Source organism: Carettochelys insculpta, chromosome 24 (assembly GCF_033958435.1).
Source record: "Carettochelys insculpta isolate YL-2023 chromosome 24, ASM3395843v1, whole genome shotgun sequence".
Classification (NCBI taxonomy): Eukaryota; Metazoa; Chordata; order Testudines; family Carettochelyidae; genus Carettochelys; species Carettochelys insculpta.
This window is the reverse complement of record NC_134160.1, coordinates 1,455,449-1,477,772: the sequence shown is the minus strand read 5'-3', so window position 1 is coordinate 1,477,772 and position 22,324 is coordinate 1,455,449. Positions and strand designations below refer to the sequence as shown.

The 22,324-nt window shown below is 47.6% G+C and overlaps 1 protein-coding gene across 2 annotated transcripts in view; it reads right to left on the bottom strand.

Annotated features, from left to right (window-relative positions):
• Nucleotides 1-11,567: 11,567 nt before the first annotated feature.
• The window catches only part of RSPO1 (R-spondin 1), a 35,678-nt gene continuing 24,921 nt past the window's right edge, over nucleotides 11,568-22,324 (bottom strand). The window contains exons 3-6 of one of the 2 annotated variants that reach the window (XM_074976349.1): nucleotides 17,992-18,183; nucleotides 15,520-15,669; nucleotides 13,339-13,530; nucleotides 11,568-12,487 (exon numbers count right to left, since the gene is read on the bottom strand). In XM_074976349.1, coding sequence (XP_074832450.1) covers nucleotides 12,330-12,487; nucleotides 13,339-13,530; nucleotides 15,520-15,669; nucleotides 17,992-18,183 — 692 coding nt within the window. In that variant the 3' untranslated portion in view covers nucleotides 11,568-12,329. The remainder of the gene's footprint in view (nucleotides 12,488-13,338; nucleotides 13,531-15,519; nucleotides 15,670-17,991; nucleotides 18,184-22,324) is intronic. The other variant, XM_074976350.1, reaches the window with a different exon arrangement.

Sequence of the window (22,324 nt, the reverse complement as noted above, 5' to 3'; positions counted from 1 at the left end):
GAGCAGTTCCGGTGGCGATGACGTATTTCCTCCGGCACCCGGTCACCTTGGCAATGGCGCCCGGAGCACGCGTCGGGCACCGGGCACCGTGACATCATCACCATGCTCGTCACACTGCGCTGTGACATCACCACGGGCCTTGGGGACACAGGGTTATGACATCACCGTGAGCCATGGGGACACAAGGTCCTGACTTCACTCACAGCGACTTTCTGAGTCGCTACAGGGGCTCGTCCGCACACTTGGCTCAGTCTAATTCTCGCCCTTCCCCCCCACTCTCTGACTTGCTCGCCCTGATTATCTTTCTCTGATCTGTCCCGCTTGCTGGCTGGCTTTGGTTCTCTGTGCCTTAAATATCGAGTCTGTGCCGGTCTGGCCCTGGGCTGGAGCAGGGGGCGTGTCCCACGGAAGCTCATCACCGAATAAACCATTTTGCTAGTCCTTAAAGTGCTGCTGACGCTTTGTGTTCTGGCAGCGTACAGACTAGCCCGGCCCCCTGCGTTGCTCCTCTCCTGACAAACCGTGTCGTCCCATGACCTCATCATGTGGAATGCGCTGCCTGGAGAGGCGGTGGATTCTCCATCCCTTGAGGTTTTTAAGTCCCGGCTTGACAAGGTCCTGGCTGGGATGACTGAGTGGCGGTTGATCCTGCTTGAAGCAGGGGGCTGGACTAGATGCCCTCCCGAGGTCCCTTCCAGCCCTGTGATTCTGTGATTCTGTGGCTGGGGAGCTGAAGTCATCACATCACCATATACCAGAATTACACTGTGCCATGACATCGCCACAGGCATGGTGAGACTGGTTCATGATGACATCATCGTGCAAGGACATCACCTTGTGGTTGGGTGGGCTGCTGACATTTGTTTTAAACCTGCTGCCTATTAATTTTCTCATCTTACAGGGAATGCTAACTAGCACTTCCCTGTTCACTTTCTGCACACCATTCACTATTGTATAATCCTTGGTTCTGGTCCTTCCTAGTCATCGCTTTTGGAAGGTGAACAGTCCCAGGGCAGGTCTGTATTACAAATGTGGCATCAGTGCAGCTCCACCAAAGCAGCTGTGCTAGGGTTACCAACCCTCCAGGACTGGCTGTGAGTCTACCAGAATCAGCACCCATCTCCCAGCGACTTGAAATCAGTCCTGGAGATTTTAACAAAATGACTTTACCTCATTTTGGAAAAAATATTTCCAGGATAGGTTCAGTTGGCATTGGCAGCCCTCAGCTGTGCTGCTGTAGTGCTTTGGTGAAGATGTGCTAAGATAGGAGAAATTTCTCCCATCATCTTAATTACTTTTCCTCCACAAGAAGTGATAGGTAGGTTGGCAGGAGATGGTATTCCATCAACAGCACTGTCAAAATGAAGGGTTCAGGTCAGTATAAAGACGTCTCTTGGGAGTATGGATTTTTCACACCCATGAGTAAGTGTGCAATGTAGACCTGGATCCATTCTTTTCAATCCCTGCTCATATGGGCCATGTCTACACGTGCACGCTACTTCGAAGTAGCAGCGCCAACTTCGAAATAGCGCCCGTCACGGCTACACGTGTTGGGCGCTATTTCGAAGTTGAAATCGACGTTAGGTGGTGAGACGTCGAAGTCGCTAACCCCATGAGGGGATGGGAATAGCGCCCTACTTCGAAGTTGAACGTCGAAGTAGGGCACATGTAGACGATCTGCGTCCCGCACCATCGAAATAGTGGGGTCCGCCATGGCGGCCATCAGGTGAGGGGTTGAGAGACACTCTCTCTCCAGCCCCTGTGGGGCTCTATGGTCATCGTGTGCAGCAGCCCTTAGCCCAGGGCTTCTGGCTGCTGCTGCCGCAGCTGGGAATCCATGCTGCATGCACAGGGTCTGCAACCAGTTGTCGGCTCTGTGGATCTTGTGTTGTTTAGTGCAACTGTGTCTGGGAGGGGCCCTTTAAGGGAGCGGCTTGCTGTTGAGTTTGCCCTGTGACCCTGTCTGCAGCTGTTCCTGGCGCCCTTATTTCGATGTGTGCTACTTTGGCGTGTAGACGTTCCCTCGCAGCGCCTATTTCGATGTGGTGCTGCCCAACGTTGAAGTTGAACGTCGACGTTGCCAGCCCTGGAGGACGTGTAGACGTTATTCATTGAAATAGACTATTTCGATGTCGCTACATCGAAATAAGCTATTTCGATGTAGCGTGCACGTGTAGACATAGCCATGGAAGCTATTCCATACCCCTATTCATTTTTATTGCCCTTCTCTGCTCTTTTTCCAAGCCTATTAAAGCTTTTGCGAGACGAGGAAGCCAGAACCATACACAGTACTCAAGATGTGGGCATAGAATAGATTTATATATAGCATTATGGTATTTTCTGTTTCATTACCTAGCCCCTTCCTAATGGGTCTAACATTTGGTTAGGTTTTTAGACTGCTGCTGCACACTCAGTAGATGTTTTCAGCAAACTATTCATGATGATTCCAAGATTGCTCTCATGAGTGGGAACAGATAATTTAGAGCCCACCAATTTGTATGTATCATTGGGATTACATTTTCCAATGTCCATTACTTTGTATTCATCAACATTGAATTTCATCTGCCATTTTGTTTCCTGGTCACCCAGTCAGACTCTTAAAATCTACAGTAGGCTTTTGTCAAGCCTAAACATGCCCTTGCTGTCAACATCCCTAACTGCCTTTTTTACCCTCTTATTTAACCTTGGTGGCAGTTTATGGTCCTCTCACTCTTTTGTATCAGTTGTACACCCCTGTCACTATACACCTGTTGTCTCGTCTTATACTTTGATTGTAAGATCCATGGGGCAGGAGAGCCAAGTTGACTATGTTCTGTATTTGTGCAGTGTCTGGTGCAATGGAGTCCTGGTCTATGACTAGGGCTCCTAGGTGCTAAGACAACAATAAGAATCAGAATATAATTAATAAGTATTCAATTGCAAAAAGAGAGGACTTAAAAGAGTGCCCAGTTCTGGAGACAGGTTAAGACCAATAAAAAAATTGTAAAAATTAATGGGTGAATTCAACATCCCTTCTTTGAACAGAGCCTCATTTCATCATGAATGGAGTTGGTGTGAAGGCCAGCCAAGTCTTTTCACTTTTCCATACGATATGGTGTATTGTTTCTCTTTCCTTTCAAACTTCACTGAGCCTGCTGGGTTTATCATGCTCATTTCATAAGTATTTTTCATTTCATAAGCCAGAGCCATTTACTCCTGCTTGTGTCTATCAGAGCTATTAATCTTTTGATTATACTACATGAAATCAGACAGCCAATAACATTACTAGATGGCTGACACTTAATTTACTGATCTCAACACAAATGTCACAGGCAGCATTTTCTTTCAAGTATTTTTATGATTAACCTGCTTTCTAAACAGACAAAACAAAGGGACAAATGATCCTTCGAGCCAACTGAAACACATCTTCTCCTGTCATGTAAAATGAGATTTGGTTCCTAGTTTGTTACTCCAGTTTGGTGCTCTTTTCCTTGGAGTAGTCATGTACTATCCCAGGTGTGAAGTCACCTCAGGGGGAGATGGTGTCACTACTGTATATAATGGAATTTATTTGTGAAATAGTTGGCTGCACAAAATTTCTGTTGCAGAAAAAGGTTGCTTTATTTTGGGATCAGTACCATTCAACAGGCCCCTCAGTGCTTTCAGGCAAAAACTGCATGCTGAGGTTTATGGAAATGTCGCTTGAGTAATAAATTCAGAATAGGACTATATACTGGTTTGTAGTTCTTCCACAAGAGAAGGAAAGCCCAGGAATCTGTTCCCCTACCAACAGCCATTCAGGGACTGATCTCCCCATGGCAGGGCAGTGCAGTGCAGGAGGCAGTACATGACCTATTGGATAGGCTAAACAGGGGAGTCCTTCCTGGCCTAAAGAGAGGGCACCACAGTCATCCAAGAGGAATGAAGAGCTGTATTTTCAAGGACACTGGCAATAGAATATTTGTAAAATTTTGTTTTGCCCACAGAAAAATAAGAATCCTTAGTCTGACAGTGAAATATACTCACATCCTGAATGTCTTCCATGCAGGCTGGTTTCTTATGGTAGCATTGGGCGCAGAGGCACCAGTTTGTTGGAAGGATGCCCATGGATGCACTGGTGTGTTACTGGAGTGTTGATCATGGTGCTGCACCTTGTTATAGTAGTGATACTCATAGATTCACTGAATTGTAACTGTGGGGTTGCCAGCAATAATTTTTTTTTAAGGAATAGAAATGATAAGATTGAGGCATGTTTTAAGCAGTCGTGGAGAATTGCATGAATGTTACAAATTGAGGTGAATTGTGTATCTAAATCTGTGTGAGTATTCATGTCACTGACAGATTTTAATGGACATTGGAAAAGATCTTCACGTGCAGGAAATTGGCATAGCTCACTGAAACTACCCTTTCCAGGGTTAAGCCCTAGCTGAGATTCTGGCCCCTCATTTCTAAATACTTCTTGTTAGTGCTGGAGTGGGAAATCTACTTTATTGGTTTTAGAATTCTTTTCATTTCTGCAACAGCACCCGAAAACGAGACTGCCTGGACTGTTTATCACTTGTAGCATTTTGCTTTTGATATCGTATAGTCCCTGTGGTCTGAGGTATTCTAAATTTTTGAAGTGCTCACAGTGATTTGTAAGATGATGTTAATGACCTCTAAATGTCAGTCTGTTTTGGGTAAGCCTAGTATTTCTGGTTTTCTCTTAGGGGAGTTATCCACGCCTCAAGCATTTACAAAACACACATTGATGTGGGAATTAAAAAAAAATTAATTCCAAATTGTAGATAATTGTTTAAGCTATCAGACTTAAGGCTTATGTGGAAGAGTTTTCCCAGGACTCGTATGTTTTCTATTAGAGTTGATATCAATCTGTGAAATGATCCTTTTGATTTTCAAACTCTTAGACTAAATAGTTGAATAATACTTGCCTTTTTTTCCCCCACTCTTTTCCTTAGGAAAACACTTTTTATTGTTAACCAAAACTCTTGGATTGCTTCCAGAAAATTAATATTTCTTTCTTTGAAGGAACAGAAAAAGTCAGTTTCATAAATTTAGCTTGTGTTAGGGAGAACTCCTGTTATAAATGCCTGCTGGATCCTGAGTGCATCTGGATTGGTTATGGGGGAAATTTCTCCCTTTCAAAGGAGCTGCCACACAGACCAGAATGCTAGTCTATCAAGGCTTGAGAATGGGAAGTCCTGTCCTTCAACTCCAGATGTACTGAGTGGGCTACACACATTTATTCTTCCATTGGGCAGCAAAGAGTGAAATCCAGGCAATTAATCCCTAATAAAAGTTGCATATGACACAAAAATTGGGGAAGGTGTGGGTAGTAAAAAATGAAAAGGACAGGTTAGTGATTCAGAGTTATCTGCATTGCTTGGTTAGCTGGGTGAAAGAAAACAATATGGATTTTAATAAAGTTAAATATAACTGTGTACATTTAGGAACAAGAATGTTGACTGTACTTACAGGAGGGGGGCATCTGTCCTGGGAAGAAGAGATTGAAAAAGATTTGGGGGTCTTGCTGGATTACCACCTGCCTGTGAGCCCCCACTATGATGCTGTGGTCAAAAGAACTAATGTGCTTCTATGATGCATAAACAAGGGAATCTGGGGTAGGAATACAGACGTTATTTTATCTCTGTATTTGGGACTGGTGCAACCACTGCAGGAACACTGGATCTAGATTGGTGTGATCTAACATTGGATCTGGATCTGGTTCTGGTAGGCAGAATTCAAAAAGGATGAGGATAAACTGGAGTGAGTTCAGAGAACAGTCCTGAGAACAATTAAAGGATAAGAAAATGAGCTCATAGGAATAAGGGGATTTCGATGTCGGTGGGGTCCTTTTGAAAAGCAACCCCATGTAACCGAGTCACGCGGGAGCGAAATGCATCAATTTCGAAGTGCTGCAGCCAGTGGCATCCTAATAAAGCGTTGATTATGCATTTCAGTGCCCCATTACTATTCTTCGATCTGGCCATTAGCATGGCCATTTCGAAGTTTTTGGTAAGTGCAGACACAGCCATAGTGATAGACAAATGGAGTAATGGGGTTAATGTGCTGCAAGGAGATTTTGGCTAGCTATTGGAAATAACTTACTTTCTAACTATAAGGGGAGTAATGCACTCGAATAAGCTCCCAAGGGAGACTGTGGAATTCTCATCACAGGAGGGTTTTTAAGTACAGTTTGGGCAGGTTATAAATTTAAGGGATGATCTAGGTTTCCTTTGACTTCCTGAGCACAGAACTTGGTATGAACTGGAGCTGTCATTCTGTCTGCAAGAGATCATCTCCATCTTCCTTCAAGATTTCAGTGATCAAGGAGCCAATGGGTTTCCTTCTGAGACTGGCCTGGATTCAGAGCACTTTTTCAGTGTGGTGTGGAGCTACTAAATTTGTTGTTAGTTCAGTGCTGCAAGGATGAGGGCAGCACCAGCCTGGATACTCCACTGCACTGGTCCCCACAGAATACCAGAGATTTACATTTCAGTATTAGTCTTCACGGTGGCACAAGAGATCTCAGATACTTCATCATGACCTCTTCAGATGCCACTGTACCTCAGAGACTGTGAAGCTGTCATCCTCTAGGGTGAATCTTGTGGAGGGAAGGAGAAGGGGAAAATATGGGCCAGCAGTCTGATGACTTCTTAAGTGAGGAATAAGAAAGACCCCAGATCTCACTACCTTTAAATTATCCTCTCCAGAGCTGCAACTGAAATCAGCAAAGAAAACAGAGCAGGAGGAAGAGGAGAGGAAAAACGGAGGTGGAGGTAAGAGGATTGGGACAAAGAAGAGAATGAGCAGTGGCTGACTTTACTGGTACTGGTGGCTGCTCAATACCTTGCAGGACTGAGTCCTATGAGAGCAGGGCTCTTGTCAGACCAGATCTGAAAAACTGGGTCTACACTATGAAAGCTCATCACCTAATGAACTATTTTGTTAGTCTTTAAAGTACTACAGGACTGCTTTTTTTTTTTTGTGAAGACACAGACTAACACAGCTATCTCTCTGTGACTGCTCAACCCCGTAGTTCACTCTGATTTATAAGGCCTGTCTTCCATTGTGTCATTCCATTGAAGGCCATGGAGTTAAAGCAGCCTTGTGAATCCAGCCTGTGATTTCTATCATATTTATGAAGTACATTTTAGGAATCTGGAATATAAAGCATCAATTCGTAAATAGTATCTCTGAAAATAAAGTAAGTCAGGACACTTTGTGATCTGAATTTATTAGGCGTAAAATGTGATTTATTCATTCTCCAGAAAGCTGTGTATGCCCTGTACTGCATTTGGTCTTCTAGCCATCCGTGCCCTGTGATTTTGCATACAGTTTGTCCATGTGCAAGAACGACAACACACAAGAATCTAGCCAAGTTACTTTGCATGAGTTGTAAATAATACTACATAATCTACTTACAGTCCCCACATGCATTGGTTCTCACATGGGCCCTGCTGCTCTTCAGATACTGCTGAGGAGGTGCTGGCAGCCTATAGTGCAGTATTCAGCTAGGTACACTATATTATCCTGTATATAAATACCATCAGAATGAGTTATTTGGGGTGACTGGTTGTATAAAGTTGGGATTTCTGTCATTTAAATGGAGATTTCTTTTAAAAAAATAAGGAGTTCTGCTTTACCATCATTTTCCGTGATGTCCATTGGTTTAATAAAATCTGTCAATATATACCAAATCTTCTCTCAGATCTCCTTCAACAATGTAACCATGATAACAGCATCAAAGAGTGCCCAGCACACCATCTGAATGTCCTTCATTCAAGCAAAGCCAGGACTTCTTCTGAGTGAAAAATTATTTTAATGTAAACATGAACTAAAATGTGTATACATTCCCTCCATTTCTGTGGGAGTCGAAGTCAGAAATTATTTGAAGATTTGGTGTGTGCACATTTTAAACCTGGCTGTGGCAGGTGAAAATGTGGTTTTGTATTAAACATGGAGGGTGAAAGCATAATACTTACAACCAGTCAGTGTTCAGTAAAATGAATCTGTTTCAGCAGTTATAGCTCAGCAAATGAACTAGAAATTAAACAGGTTTAAAACTGAAGGTCATGAAGTGGTAATATTCTGTTCCTTCTCCTTTAGTTCTATCAGAACTAGGGAAAATTACCCGAACGCTAAGCAAAATATCAAGAAGTTTTGCAAGCCAATTTTGAAAAGAAATCTGTCCACTGAATTGACATGGGAGGAAAAATGTTTTTCTTTCACTAATATAAACAAAGGCATCTCTGTGCACAGGAGCTTCCAACAATGTCCATCATTCTATCTAATCTAATCTAATCTAATCTAATCTAATCTAATCTACACAGAGCACTCCTCCAAGTCCATTTAAGATTGTGTGGAAGTGTGGAACATGAGTTCACGCAGCTATAGAATCCAGAGGTAATAGTGTTGTCTTACACATAGCCACACAGACACCTGAACCATTAATCTGCCTGGAATAGTGGAGAATAAACTACTCCATAAGAGACACTGTCCTTCATTGTATAAATAGTTTTGAGCCACTTGTTTAAGATACACCCTGGTTTTTGTGAATGGTACAGCGAACACAAATTATCAGTACCACAGCCTGTTGAGAAGCTGGTTTTACAGGGATGGCAGACAGCAAACACCACTGCAGTTTTGTGGTGTGAAAGGAAAGAAAGCATTACCACCAACTGAACTGAGATGAACGAAGCCCTCTCAACAACTTCAAAACAGGGACCAGTCTCAGCTCTCAATCATTGCTCCTCTTTTTAGAAGCATGTTGGCTAAAAGCAAAATGCTTTTAAACCCCAAACGCAAGCTAGCTGACTTGGTGAGGTGTGGTGGGGAGGGTGGCAATGAACACACAAAAAAAATTGGAAAAATCATGAACTTTTTCAAACATTTTAGAAAACAAATATCCTGTCAAAGTTTTCCAAAAGAATTGATTTAATCACATTTTATTGAAAAATTTCAAAATTAAGTGGTTTGGTTTTGTGTTTTTTCCAATAGTTCTCTCCCTTTGTTGCTGAAAAAGGTAAAATAGAGAGAGAAGGGAAAAGAAAACCCAGACAATTTCACAAAATGAAATTCTTTTGCAGAGTGTTCAGTTAAAAAAAAGGCCATTGAAAAGTTTGACCTGGCTTTAAGTGCATCCAAACAAAACCTCAGACGTTGAAGCTGCCTAGACACCAGGGTCCCCTGTAAGCTGAGTGTTTGGGTGGCCACCCAGGAGTAATTCAGATGTTGATTAGCAGAGCTCCAGAGCAGCATGCATTTCTATTGGTGGTGCATGCTTTGGTACACATAACAAAAATTATTCTGCCCATGGATGAAAATAATTAGAGGGAATACTGCTAGACACACCTCGTTCTGACACATGAACCCTCCCTGCACTAGCTACAAAGCAGAAGGAGTTGGATGGCATTTGCGTAGGAAGTTCTGAACATCGAAGATCTATTTTGAATGCATGGCTTTGACCAGAAAAGCAGTCATTTACACAGTAACCCAGCAGTGAAGGTAGAAAACCTTTGCTAATGGATCTCGCTAATGACCAGGGGACCCACCACAAATTAACAAGTTTGAAGCGAAAATCCTCACTAGTGGAGGTTTAGGACAAGAACTATGCACTCAAGTCCCACTTCAGGCATCAAAATAAGGCTGAGGTGGAAATGAAGTGTTGCTTAAGGCCTTGTCCTAATCCTTTGAAATAATAAATAACAAACATGACAACAACCATGACAAATGACAGATGCTGCAGCACCACATGTACTTGGTGGAGTTAGTCTGATGCAGAGTTTGTTTTGAATCTGGCTGCTGATCTCTGATATTACATACTGCAGGGAGTCTTGTATGGTAACAGGAATAGAAAACCTCACTAATGCCCTTTCTTTCTTCTCTTCAGTTTGAGCTGAGGAGTGTGTTGGGGTCCCTGGGATGGTGGTGGAAATTAGTCAAGTGAGACTCCGGAAAGGGTTAGTGACTATTCCTGCTGAACAGCTGGATGGAAAAAGGCCCATGTTAGGTACAAAGCCACAATACAAACAGACTGCTTATCTCACAGTTGCTGACAATAGAAAATAAAATGAGATCCTCTCTTTCATCTGGGGAGGTCTCCTCCAGGATTCATCTAATCATGATCTATAAACAGTTGGAAAGATGAGTTTTGAGAACCTCTCTCTCGCTCTCTGCCTGGTATGTTGCTCATTTATCATTGTGCTGAAATGGAATCCCCTCTAAAAGATGTAACGACTGATTGTTTACTTAAATACCAAGTGGATGACGGGCCCGAAGGCCTTGCTGTCAGCACAGCAGACCTGGAGACCTGGGTGTAGCTCTGGAACTAGGCCAACTGTGCAGCTCCCACCTTCTGAATCCAGCTAACACTGCACTAGCAGAGCAGGTGGGCCCAAAAGAGAATCCCACTAGCTTTCGTGGAATTGCAACTGCATGGACTTTTGATTTCTGCAATACAATAAGCACACTGCCCAGCTACCCAGCACAATGAGCACGTGAGAAGATGCAGCAGTCAGATCAAGTGGCCATATGTGACCTCTAAAGCGTCAGCTCATTACATGCCAGGACCAGCTCTTCCCCCTGTGCATGGGCTGCTGGGGAAGCACTGGTTGCTTTCCATGTTTTGCCACAGCCATGAAGAAGAGGTCTCCTAGACCCATTCCTTGGGAACAGGGTTCTCAGTAAGCTGTGCACTTGTGTGGACACTCAAAAGGGATTTAAATGCCACCCAGCAGATTAGCTAATTAGCAGAGCACCCACACCCAGATTTTTTGTTCCAACAGGTGGTGTACATTCATGTATGACTCTGTGCACATAAAAAATTATTCCACCCAGGGATGGAAAAGATTAAGAGAACCTTGCTCAGGAGCTGTATTTTTGACTGTCTTTTAAAAGGATGAAGAAGCATCTACAAATATCTACATGAGTGTTCGCTATGAGCTCTCAGGCAGCCACCCAGGAGAGAGTCAGGTGCCGCCCCGTTGATTAGCAGCACATCCCCAGTGCCCACAGCCAGCAGTATGTGTTTCTACTGGTGGTGCACATCCATGAATGTCTTGGTGCACATAACAAAATTTATTCTGCCCATGAATGGAAAAATTAGTAGGAACATTGATCTATACTAAGGGATGTGCACTTTGAAGCTGCGTACTGTGCAGCCCAACTACAATGCTTTGGGTAAAATCCCAAAGCACTTTAGGGGCTGCACACAGTGTATGCACTGCTTCAGTCTCTTGGAAGCCCACTGGGCCACAGACCTTATCCCACACAGTAGTGAATTTCACCCCAGTGATTAAATCTTTCCTAGGAAATGGGGAGGCTAATCCTAAATCAGGCTACTTAGCGACATGCAGATGAATGGTTTTCTAATGGATTTAAGAGTTCTGCACTTTTTCCCACTGCGGAGACTGAATGACTTAACTTTTCCCTATTAGGGTTAGGAGGAGTCGGCACAAAGAGACCAGCACCTTCCTCAGTTCAGCACAGAAGCCTTTCAGCCTTGATTAGTGGCAGAATCACTGTGTCAAACCAACCTGTTGTTTACTGTAATCTCTAATTTTCTCACCTGGCTGCATGATGGGAAATTCCCAGTGGGGCTCATTGGAAACAGACAGGGATTGTAAAAGTGAATGATGACCAGCCTGTGGCTAGGATGCATCTGGCAACATTGTATGTGATTTTCCGAAAGTTCTTATGAATTTTCCTTCTGCAAGTGAGGCCCTGCCCCATGGGACACAAGCCTCATTGGGGGCTGAGCCACGAACCACACACTCGGAAATTTGGAAGTCATTTTGTTGGATTTTTTTTTTAATTTGAAATAAATTTTTGGAGACATTTCAGGGCAGACATCTCTGAGCTCCTCTCACAAAGGTTTAACATATATTCTCATACAGCTTAAAACATAAAATAAAGGAAAGGGGAAAAGAAACAGGCCATTGCCTCTGCGCAATTCCAGATCCTGTGATTGGAATAGTAGCAAACCAGTTATAGTCTCTGGCTGAAGCTGCGTTACACTGGGGTTTATGTGGCTGGCTTCTATTTCAGATATTATACTAGGAATATTGTATCCCTGCCCACCAGTCTGCTTCACACTTTCTCCCCAGCTTCTGTGGTAAAGTCCTTGCCATTTAAGCTTCAACTGTTATATTTTCTTACTCCTCTTCTTAGACGCTTGCACTTTGCAGTCCTATGTTGCATATGTATGTGGTCTCTGTCAGCCCTCGGCATGCGGAGGCGATCCTGTGTCTGTCTGGATGTGTCTCTTGTGTAGCAGTGCTGTGGTCAGTAAAGCTTTCATATACATAGCAGCAATGTACTCATGCCATCATGTGACTGCAAAGGGGCAGCTATTGGGCAGGGCTGGTGAGCGTCATGGGGACCACAGTCCCTCTCTGCTGGCCTTTCCTTTTCCTGGTGCCAGATTTGGCCTCTTTGGTGTCTTTCTGGTTTCTGTTTCCATTTGTGTTGTCACGCTTTTCTTGCTCTTCCTTCCGCTTCCTTTTCCCTGAAACCAAGCAAAGGAGCGACAGTGAGGGTATTGAATGGAATCTTGCTTGCTCATGGAGCTGAGCTCTGCTACTGCCTCCTGACCACCTAGCAGTCCCGGGTTCCCAGGAAGCTGAGCGCTTGGGCAGCTACCCAGGAGAGATCAAGGTGCTGCCCAGTGAATTAGCAGAGTGCCCACAGCCGGCAGCGTGTGCTTCTACTAGTGCTACACATCTGCACGTGCCTCAGTGCACATAAGAAAATTTATTCCACATGCAGATGGAAAGAACTGGTGCGGGGGGCACTGCCTGGCATTCTGGCCCAGCTGGCTAGCAGTGCTGCCATTGCGCAGGGACTGCAGGCATGCTGGCTCACTAACTTGACTTGGAGTACAGTAGGAAGAAGTTTGACACTTGTTGACGGGCGGGCCTGAGTCTGGCCCAGCTGAGAGCGCCTCATGCCCTGTGACAGTGCAACAGCTGACCGCAGAGTTGGGGATGCTGGACCCTCCCAGGATAAAGCAGAGGGCCTGCTGGCAAGCTCTTCTCCATACAGAGCCAGGCCTCCTGCACCTGCTCAGAAGCTGGCTGCCTGGGCTCCACCATTTCTGCTTGAGACCCTGCCCCTTGCTCCTGCATGCCTGGCTATTGACCCCAGCCTGGCTCCTGACTGCGAACTCCTCTGCTGCTGCCAGCCCCAGGTTTGCCCCTGCTCTGACCCTTGGTCTCAACTGCCCTTGTCAGTTTCCTTCTACCCCAGGCCAAAATCAGCAGATCCCTGGACACGATTGGAGTCAAATAAACTGTTTGTGCCGAGCACATCAAATGGGTCCCCAAAGGGAGAGGGTAGAAGGCCCTGGTGTCAGCTCACCTTCAGGGCACTGGCTCTTCTGCACTGTGCATCTCCGGATTTCTGTGGTGGCTGGACACATGGACACCTCCCCAGTGGGAGTCTGCAGAACCTTCCGCAATCGCTCTTCATTCCCCTTCTTGAAACCACACAGCTTCCTTTTCTTGGAGCACGGGCCCCAGGGGCCCCACTCACTCATTTCACATTGCGCTGCTGAACAACGAGAGAGTAAGGAGGAAACGCCACTTTTCCCAGGGCCCCGACGCCCCCAGAATCTTTCCCCTCCCTTGTGCCACCACCTGCCTGCACCGCCCACCACCCAAGGCAGACGTCTCTCTCCCACAGAGCGGCCTCCGTTTGAGGAACCACTTGCGGGGTGGGAGGACAAGGTGCAATACTCCCCCCTACCCCCACCCCACCCCACCCCACCCCAGCCAGAACGCTGGGGAAAACCTCTCGTGAAGGGGGTTTCTGGCCCATTGCAACAGGCTTGGGGTCCGAAGGTCAGTTATCGGCTGCACCACGCAGAGCTGTGCTGGCCAAGGGCAGGGACCATTTACCAAGTCAGTGTGCCTGAGGAGAAGGCTCTGACTGCACCTAGCCTCAGCTAGGAGGCCAGCGCATCACTCCCTAGGGGATAGTGACCCTCCAGGCTAGTTCTCTGCAGAGCAGGGTCCCAGAGGCCCAGCAGGGGAATGGGAAGCCTCACTTTGAACCCGCTGAGCCTGGTCCCCGTCTCTCCAGAGCACATCACACCTGCCTTCCCAAGAACAAGTCACCACTGTCCCTTCCTGCTTTTTATATGTGCTTGTCTTCTAGACTTGTGTGGGGCCTTCCTTGTGGCAAACCCCAGTGTGGGTCACTGCCAACCTGCTTCCTCCCCCAGGTGAAGCTGGATGCACAGAACGGGTAGATCTGCAAAGTCAGATATCTGCCTAGCCCCAGAACCCCCCATAGTCCCATGGCTGGGACTGCATTCAGCCAGACCTGCACACATCCCACATGTCCCCCACTTTGAAGGACCCACCGGCTTAGCTCCCAGGTTCCCTGCACTCCACAAATGCATGGTCCCGCATTGTTCCTGCCCAAAGTTATTTACTTTAGAAACAAAGACTGATGGGCCTGAGGTCACAGGAAGAGCCAGTCGCACCCAGGAAGGGGAGCCGGTCGCAGTTCTATGTTTTCTGCATGGATAACTTTTGTGTGTGCTCGCTCGGGTCTTTGTCTCTCACTGCACCCCTCTGGGCCTTCAGCAAGGGAGAGGTGCGCTTTGCCTGGGGCTGCTATATCCATGAGGCCATCATTTAGATCATGCGTCTCAGCAGCAGGTGTTTGCTGAGAACCAATGGGCAAACAGGGACAGTAGGGTCCCAGAAGGCTTTGCACTCCTCCAAAGGGCTGAGCATCCAGCTGCACTTTCCCTGGAATGCTGCTGCAGCTCACCCTTTTCCCCTGCAGGGTATATTGGCATTTTCCAAACCACAACCACGCTTTAAAGCAACTGACGCAGAAAGCCGATCAGTGCTCACGCATTGTGCAACTTATAACTAAATTGCCAAGAGCGGAGAGTTTCCTGCTGAGTTAAACCTCCGATTATTGTAGGGTTGGTTTTTGTTTGCCTTTTTTTTTTCAAGAAGGAAAAGGAGGGTTGAAGATGCAAATATGCAATCACGGACAAACAAATGAATCAGCGGAGTCTGGTTTGCCTGGGGTTGCTCAGTGCAGCAGGTATGTGACAGGGGATTCAAATGTGTCTCACAGGGAAAGCCTGTCTCCAGGCAGCAAAGATCACTAGTCACGCGTTCCTGGGAGGAAAGACTGTAGCTCCTCCAGTTTTACTGTGAGGGTCTCACAGGAAGAGAAAGCTTCTCGACATCAACTGTAAATTCTTGGGTATTGCTGAACCCTTCGGGGATATCCAGGTCCCTTGTACCTGCTGTAGAGATGCATGGGCAAGAACGCACCTGCTACATTGCTAATCGTTACAATCATGTACAGGCAGAGGGAACTTCCTGGGCTGCCCCCTCTTGCACCCCAGCTTGTGACTGCTGCTAGTGGGATGTCACTGCGGTGGTGCGGCAGCCAGGAAAGCAGGCGAGTATTAATACCCGATCACATGCAGACAGGCAACACAATGCTGGGCCTGCAGGACTCCTGCCTTACAGACAAAGCAACAGCTAGAACAGCTCTAATGCCACTTACCAGGACTGCTGCACTCCATAGTGCCATTGGCAGCAGAGTAGCCTTCCGGGCAGGTGGAATAGCATCTCCCTTTGTGCAAGTACAAACTCTCTTTACATTTTGTGCAAAAGTTTCGGCTGAAGCAGGCCTCACAGTTCTCAATTTTGCATTCTGGGGAGGCAAAAGGAAAAATCAGACACGCCGTTAGAATTCTACCCCGGGCCAAAATCAGCAGATCCCTGGACATGATTGAAAAGCCTCCCTCGACAGGCCTCCATGGCCTTTGTTTACAGAAACTGGAGAGCATGCGCTGCAGTCATGTTACGTTTCTAGGTGGAGATTGGGCACTGCCTGCTGGAGGGGGGAATGGAAGAGTGCAGCTGTGCAAAGGGAGGACTAGATGCTTCACTAGAGTCCTCCTTGCCCCACAAAATCTGCAAAAAGCCAGCATATGCCTCTGGGCACTCACCAGGCCTGGCTGTGCTGCCAAGAAGGAAACTGGTTTCTTTCTGCCCTTGCCTCTTCTTGCAAGACAGCCATTCTGCTGAATGATCCCATAGTCAGCAGCCTATGCCAGGTTGTATCTTCACAATGTGACTGCAAGTGGCTTGGGTCCCGGCTCAGTGTAATGGACAATCAGTCAAAATGGAAGAACTCAATGAGCTGAGCCTGGTTCTGCTATTTTCTGATACAGCTGCAGTGTGGGCCACAGAAGCCAGCTGTGGTGCCCAATTCATACACTCATAGAACCAGAGGTTTGGAAGAGACCTCAGGAGGCCATTGAGTCCAAACCCCTGCTCAAGCAGGACCAATCCCAACTAAATCACCCCAGTCAGGGCTTAAAAACCTCTAGGGATGGAGATTCCGCTACCTCCCATGGCAATGCATCCCAGTGCTTCGTCTCCTCCCAGTGAAGGAGCCGTTCCTCATACCCAACCTCCACCTCCCCCACTGCAACTTGAGACCATTGTTCAATCTGTCACTGCTGAGAACAGCCTCTCTCCATCCTTTTGGTAATCCCCCTTCAGGTAGTTGAAAACTGTTATCAAATCTTCTCTCACTCTTCTCATCTCCAGACTAAATAAGCCTACATCCCTCAGCTTCTCCTCATAAATCATGTGCTCTAGTCCCCTCATCATTTTTATGCCAATTTTTCACACTCCAGCCTCCACCCCTCCAGGCGACCAGCCCAGCCCAGCCCAGCCCAGTTCAGCCCTGCGCCTGCAGCTCTCACCATGGCTCCCATGGGTGCACACCTGCCAGGGGAACCTGCTCCTGCCCCGCTGAGACCCAGTTCTATGAAACTGCTAAGAAATGACCTCAGGACTTTATGTAGGAACAGCTGACTCGCCAGTGCTTCTGTTGGCCCCTCTTCTTCCAAGGGAAGACAGAGAGACCCAGGCCAAAGACCCCATTAATATGGATGGGCACACGAAGGAAAAGACACCTGTTCCCCAGGTGCCATACAAGACCCTGGGAGTAAGAGCACTCCCAGCCCCTGGCACTTACTGCTGCACTTGATCCAGATCTTCATGTGGGTACCCACCCACACCTGCAGCTACACCGACATTACCTTGTGAGCCCAGCTGTGACATCGGTACGTTATCACCACTCCCACCCAGAGGGGAGGAGGGGGTAAGCCAGACCATTCACACAGCAAAACGAGAAGGGCCCAAATTAGAGACGGTCTCTAATTCTTTCTGCCAGACAGCTCACCCCACCCTACTCTGCCCCTTGCTAGCAAACCAAACATGGGCCATTTTGTCTGTAGCCGCTGAGTCACACAGTGGGTTTAAGCACATTGAGCCAGACATTCGGCTGGGGTAACTGGGTGTAGTGCCCCAGACTTTAGCAGCACTGCACTGATTTACACTCTCCAAGCCACATTTCTGCCCCCCACCACACACCTAATTTCTACATCTGGCTCTTTGTAACAGGAATGACAGCAATCAGCTCCAAGCTGAGACTTGTGGGACTCTGCCCAAAGACAAAGAAGCCAAACTCAATTCAATAGCTGAGAGGAGGGGTGGATGTCCGAACCGTCAGATGCCCAACAGTCGGTGTGTGCTCTTTCCAACCCTAGATAAACTCATTTCCCTGCAGATTCTACAGACCCTGCCTTGGCAGGAGCCATCAACTGGCATTTAAGGCTCCTGGGCACGTAGTGCTTCTAATGTGTTTCAAAAAGTCCCTATGGGACTTTGCATCTGTGGGTGGAAATGCAGCCACCACTGCAGAGGGAGAATTGCACGCCCAGCTCAGGTGCAAAACGGGATAAATCTCTCTTCTGCTCTCATGCCTTCCCCAGGGCTGCAAGCTGCAAATTGGGAAGGGATCCCTTTCTGTGGGTATTCTCTGGCCCACATTCCCTCTCTGCCCATGTCTCCACCTGCTGGGGCCAGGTAAGGGTTGGACCGCAAACCTTGGAGGAGAAGACCCATTAGTGGGGTGTATTATTGAGTAGCTTTCTCTCTCCCAGCCCCTGGCACTTACTGATGCACTTGTTCATGTCTGGATTGCGAACACCAAAGTAGCCCAGCGGACAGGATGGCAGGCAGACCCCAATCTGTCGGATGTCATTCCTCTCCAGCAGGATGAAGAGTTTGGGGGAACATTTCAGGCACCCGTTGAACTCGGAGCACAGGTCACAGCCTTTTGCACAGCCCTGACTCATCTCGGAACTGACTGAAAAGGCAAGAGAGAAACCTGCTGATTAACACGCATGTTGCACACAAGACTGTCCAAGGGAACTGGTGGCAGTAACAGCGCTTGTTATACGTCCCACTCTCACGCTGGTGCTGATCTGCTATTCCGGGCATAAAACACGTTCACCTGGCTAGTGGGGTCAGCACCCTAATCCCACCCTTCCCCCCCATCTGGGCCCTCTGGCAATTCATTAGGGTCCCTGGGCTGGATTGGCAAGCAAACGGCCAGGACAACACCCTTCTTTCCAGGTTGGCAATGGCTCACATATGCAGGAAGCTGCCTCTTCGAAACACAAGCAGAGGACGTTGCCTTTCAGGGCAGCCCAGCAGGCGTGGAATTCCTGTGGAGTGGATCTGGCACAGGGCCTGATCGTGAAAGTGTCAGAAGCAGCTGGCAAGCATTCCAGAATTCTTTGCAAAAAAAATTATTGGGTGTCAAAAATAGATGACATGGCTCTGTCCCCAGATAAGCTGGGTGCTTGGCCACTGACCTCCCTGCTCCCATTTCCAGGCCTTTCCTTTGCCCCTATTGCCTATTTCCCCTTCACTTTAACCTTTTCTTTGCGAGACAGCAGGCCAGGAGTGTTTGGGGCTCCACCTTCCAGTCTATCCCATCTCTGCGGTGAAGCCCACAGCAGTGACTGGGTGTGACATCAGATATGGATGGGGCCTTGGCCACACCAGCAGGTGGACCAGAGGGGAAAAGTAGCAGAATTATGATTAAATAACAGGCAAGAAAGAGGTTCCCGTAGGCATCAGCAGACTGAGATTTGGAGAGATTATGGGAACCCCCTACACTTCCGTGTTACTGAGCTCACCCAGTCTGTCTTCTGTTTGGTGATACCTGCCTTGTAGCAGCCTATCAAACCAAAACCTTTCACCCTCCCAACCCCTTCCAGTCAGCCTTGGCCAGAACTGTGTGCTCTGCCAACCTGCAATCTCATAACACTGCGAATGCAACATGAAAAGCGCAAGCCCATCGTTCCCTGGGTCAGGATTCAGTGCTAAACTTCCACTGGGTAAATGAAGATGGGACTGGGACACGAGAAGTCCCCTGAGAAGAGGGAATCAGGCTGAGCCGATTATCCCATCTAACCTGATGTTAGACAATACATTGCTAAGTTGCTAAGTTCAGGATGGTGTAGAGAGGATGGACTGTCAGCCCTGGCACATGCCTGGAGATATATTAATTTAGGTACATGCCTCTGGGGAATCCAGATTCAAACCCCAACAGAAGGTTTGCTGGGTCCACCTCTCTCCAACGTTCATGTGTCCAAAGGACAAAACCACTGGCTAAGTTGGCTGCTTCTGCTGCAGACGAGAACTAGGACTGGCATAGCAAAGGCCACCGCAGGCCAGACTGCTGGTGCATGAGCAGAGCTCTGGGTGTTCATGTGTGGGAGGTGGGGCACTGGGTTCGAATGCGCAGCATGTTGCAGCTCAGGATGGAGGTATATCAGCAGAGCCAAACATGGAACACTTAGACAGTCTCTGCCTTGGTTCTCCTCCCTGTTGTAGCTTCTCGTTTGAAACTAGCCCCAAAGGTTCCCACTTTTGGGTTTTGTGCTAGGACGTTTTCAGAATCACGAAACATCCTTTCTGCCAGCAATGTGACCCCGTTCAAGCTGGCTCCTGAGAACCATTTGACATCTCTGAGTCCAACAGCCCCTATGAAGAGGGCTAAGTGTTTCTTGCCAGCCAGCAGTCCTAGGCCTTTGGGCCTAATAGCTCACGCACCCTCCCGTGGGAGGTGAACTAATGTTCCTGCTGCTTTGAGGTGGTTTATTGCCATGGTGAAATGCTCCCTTGCCCTGGCTCCTTGGTAAGAACTGACCCTTGCTGGCCAATCAGCAGCATCATGGAAACAAATCCCTCTCCCTGGAGACCTGCCATTAATATTTAATGCATGGAATGAGCTCATGTCCCAACTTATATGCTGCCCAGAGAAAATGAGTCAAACCCAGATAAATAATTGATTGTTCCTGTGGCCATTACAAGCGCTGTTGTTTGTTGTGGCCAATGCACATCTGTTCCTGAGGCCCTTCCAGGCTTGGCCAGCATCTGCCTCAATGGGACACAAGCATATGTCCACGGCAGTCAGATTTAGCCAGCTTCTTGAGCTAAAGCTGCTCAGCATCCTCAGGATCTCAGCTGCCATGGCCGGCACTGGCCCTTATTGGAACTGCTATGAGAAACCCATAGTTAGCCCTGCGGAGGTAAAGGTTCCCAGACTCCTCTGTGGTCAGCTTACAGCACAAGGGACATAGCCCTCAAGGATTCTGCAGCCCTGTCCATTCTTCCTCCCATCCTTCCAAAGCAGAAGGGCAGTGTACTCCGCTCACGGCAGCGCCTGCTCCAGAACAGGCACCAGACACCACGTCACTGAGTACTTTATAAAAATTCAGCTTAGGCGCTCAGCTTCCACCAAGTGGAGCTGGTTAGATGAGATGACCAAGGAGAAAGGGCCCTGCCACTCTTCTCAGCCTCACTTCATGCAACTGCAGCAAGATCTGGGACTGCTGCAATTGCTCCACACCCGGGAGAGGTGGCATCCCTACAGCAGCCAGGGCAGGGAGGGGGAATGTGTCTCTGTGCGTTCTGGTCATGCTCCTGACGTGGGCTGGGAGCATCTGCATCCAGCCGCCTGAAGTGGGAGCCATCACGCGCCTGGCTTGGCTCCTGGAGCAACTTGCTCAGTCCAAAGTCATGTGTCCTCATCTTCCTGCAGCCATGTACCTTACAGGCAGGGAGTCAGGTCAGCCAAGGACCAGCCTCCGTGGTGAGCAGCATCCTGCTTCAAATAAACTGGGCTCACATGTCTGCAGACTCCAAAACAGGAGACCCATCTAAGCCCAGAAAAAGGGAAATCAGCCAAATCTCTCTCCACTTTGCTTCAGGTCAGGTCAGGTCAGGTCCAAAGCCTCCTTTTTATGTCAGTTACATCAGGCAGAGGGAGATTTTACTGCCCCCAAACTGAGACCCGTTCTCAGGCCATGACCTCAGGCCAAGAAAACTGTCCATTTTCATGTCTGCACATCTTCTGCTTCTAATTATCATACAAACGCTGCATTGTTTTGAAACTAATAATATTTTTGCAGGCTAGAATGCAGGTTATTTATTAGTTAATCATATAAGCATTGTCTGTGTTTATAGAGAGTCTACATCTTTTTTTACTTTAAATAGTGCATGTATTCTGCCTCCAAAACCAGCACTGGAAGGACAGAATCTTTGAAGTCCAGGTGGGTAACTGAGTAGAAGGACTTGGATTTGCAATGGGAAAGACAAGCCTCACTCTTGCTCCCCAAACAATCTGCAAACCCCAGGGGTCACTTCCGTAGCCCTTGTGTTCTGACTTGTCAGAACCAGGCATCTGCGGATGGCTTCCTTTCTGTTTGGGACATGGGGGCCGTTCCAAGCCCAGAAAATGCAACAGAAATCAGAGCCATGTCCTGACTCAACAGAACAAATTCTAACAAGAGGTCAGGACTAAATTCTCCCTAATTCTGGGGTTAGACCCTTCTCCCTTTAAGCCTAAGTTGCCCCTGGGATCCAAACAGGGACTCCTACAAGCTGCACTGGAAGGAGCCACAGGGGAGTGCAGGGAGGCAGAATCTGGCCCTTGTTATATTGTTTGGAGTCACTGAGTTTTGGAAGAAATTGCTTGATCACAGACAGCTGCAGCAGTTGCACGTTTTCCACTCGATTCCATCACACAGAGGAAACTAGGACCAACCCAAACCAGCTGAGCTAATCCCCTAATGCGCTAACTCAGTTACCCTGAGAACAAGATCTGTCACTGCAACAACTCAATACACAACAGCCTTTACCTGCTGGAGGAGGAGCAGGGGGAAGGGGGTCACTGATTCTTGCTCTCAGCGTGCCTGCTCATACAGGCCAGGGGCAAAAGGTTTGGGGCTGCTTTGTGACACCTTTTCCCTGTCTTTTGAGAGGCTCTCTCACCTGTCTAGGGGAGGCTGTGCTGATGGATGGGGCTCCCTCCCTGAGTAATGCCTGCCATCGAATCCATTCTTGTTTCCCTGCCACGCAGAGGAGCGGAGGTTAACCAGCCCTGCACTGCACAGAGCTACAGACTGCAGCACCTCATCCCAGGGGCCGTTCCC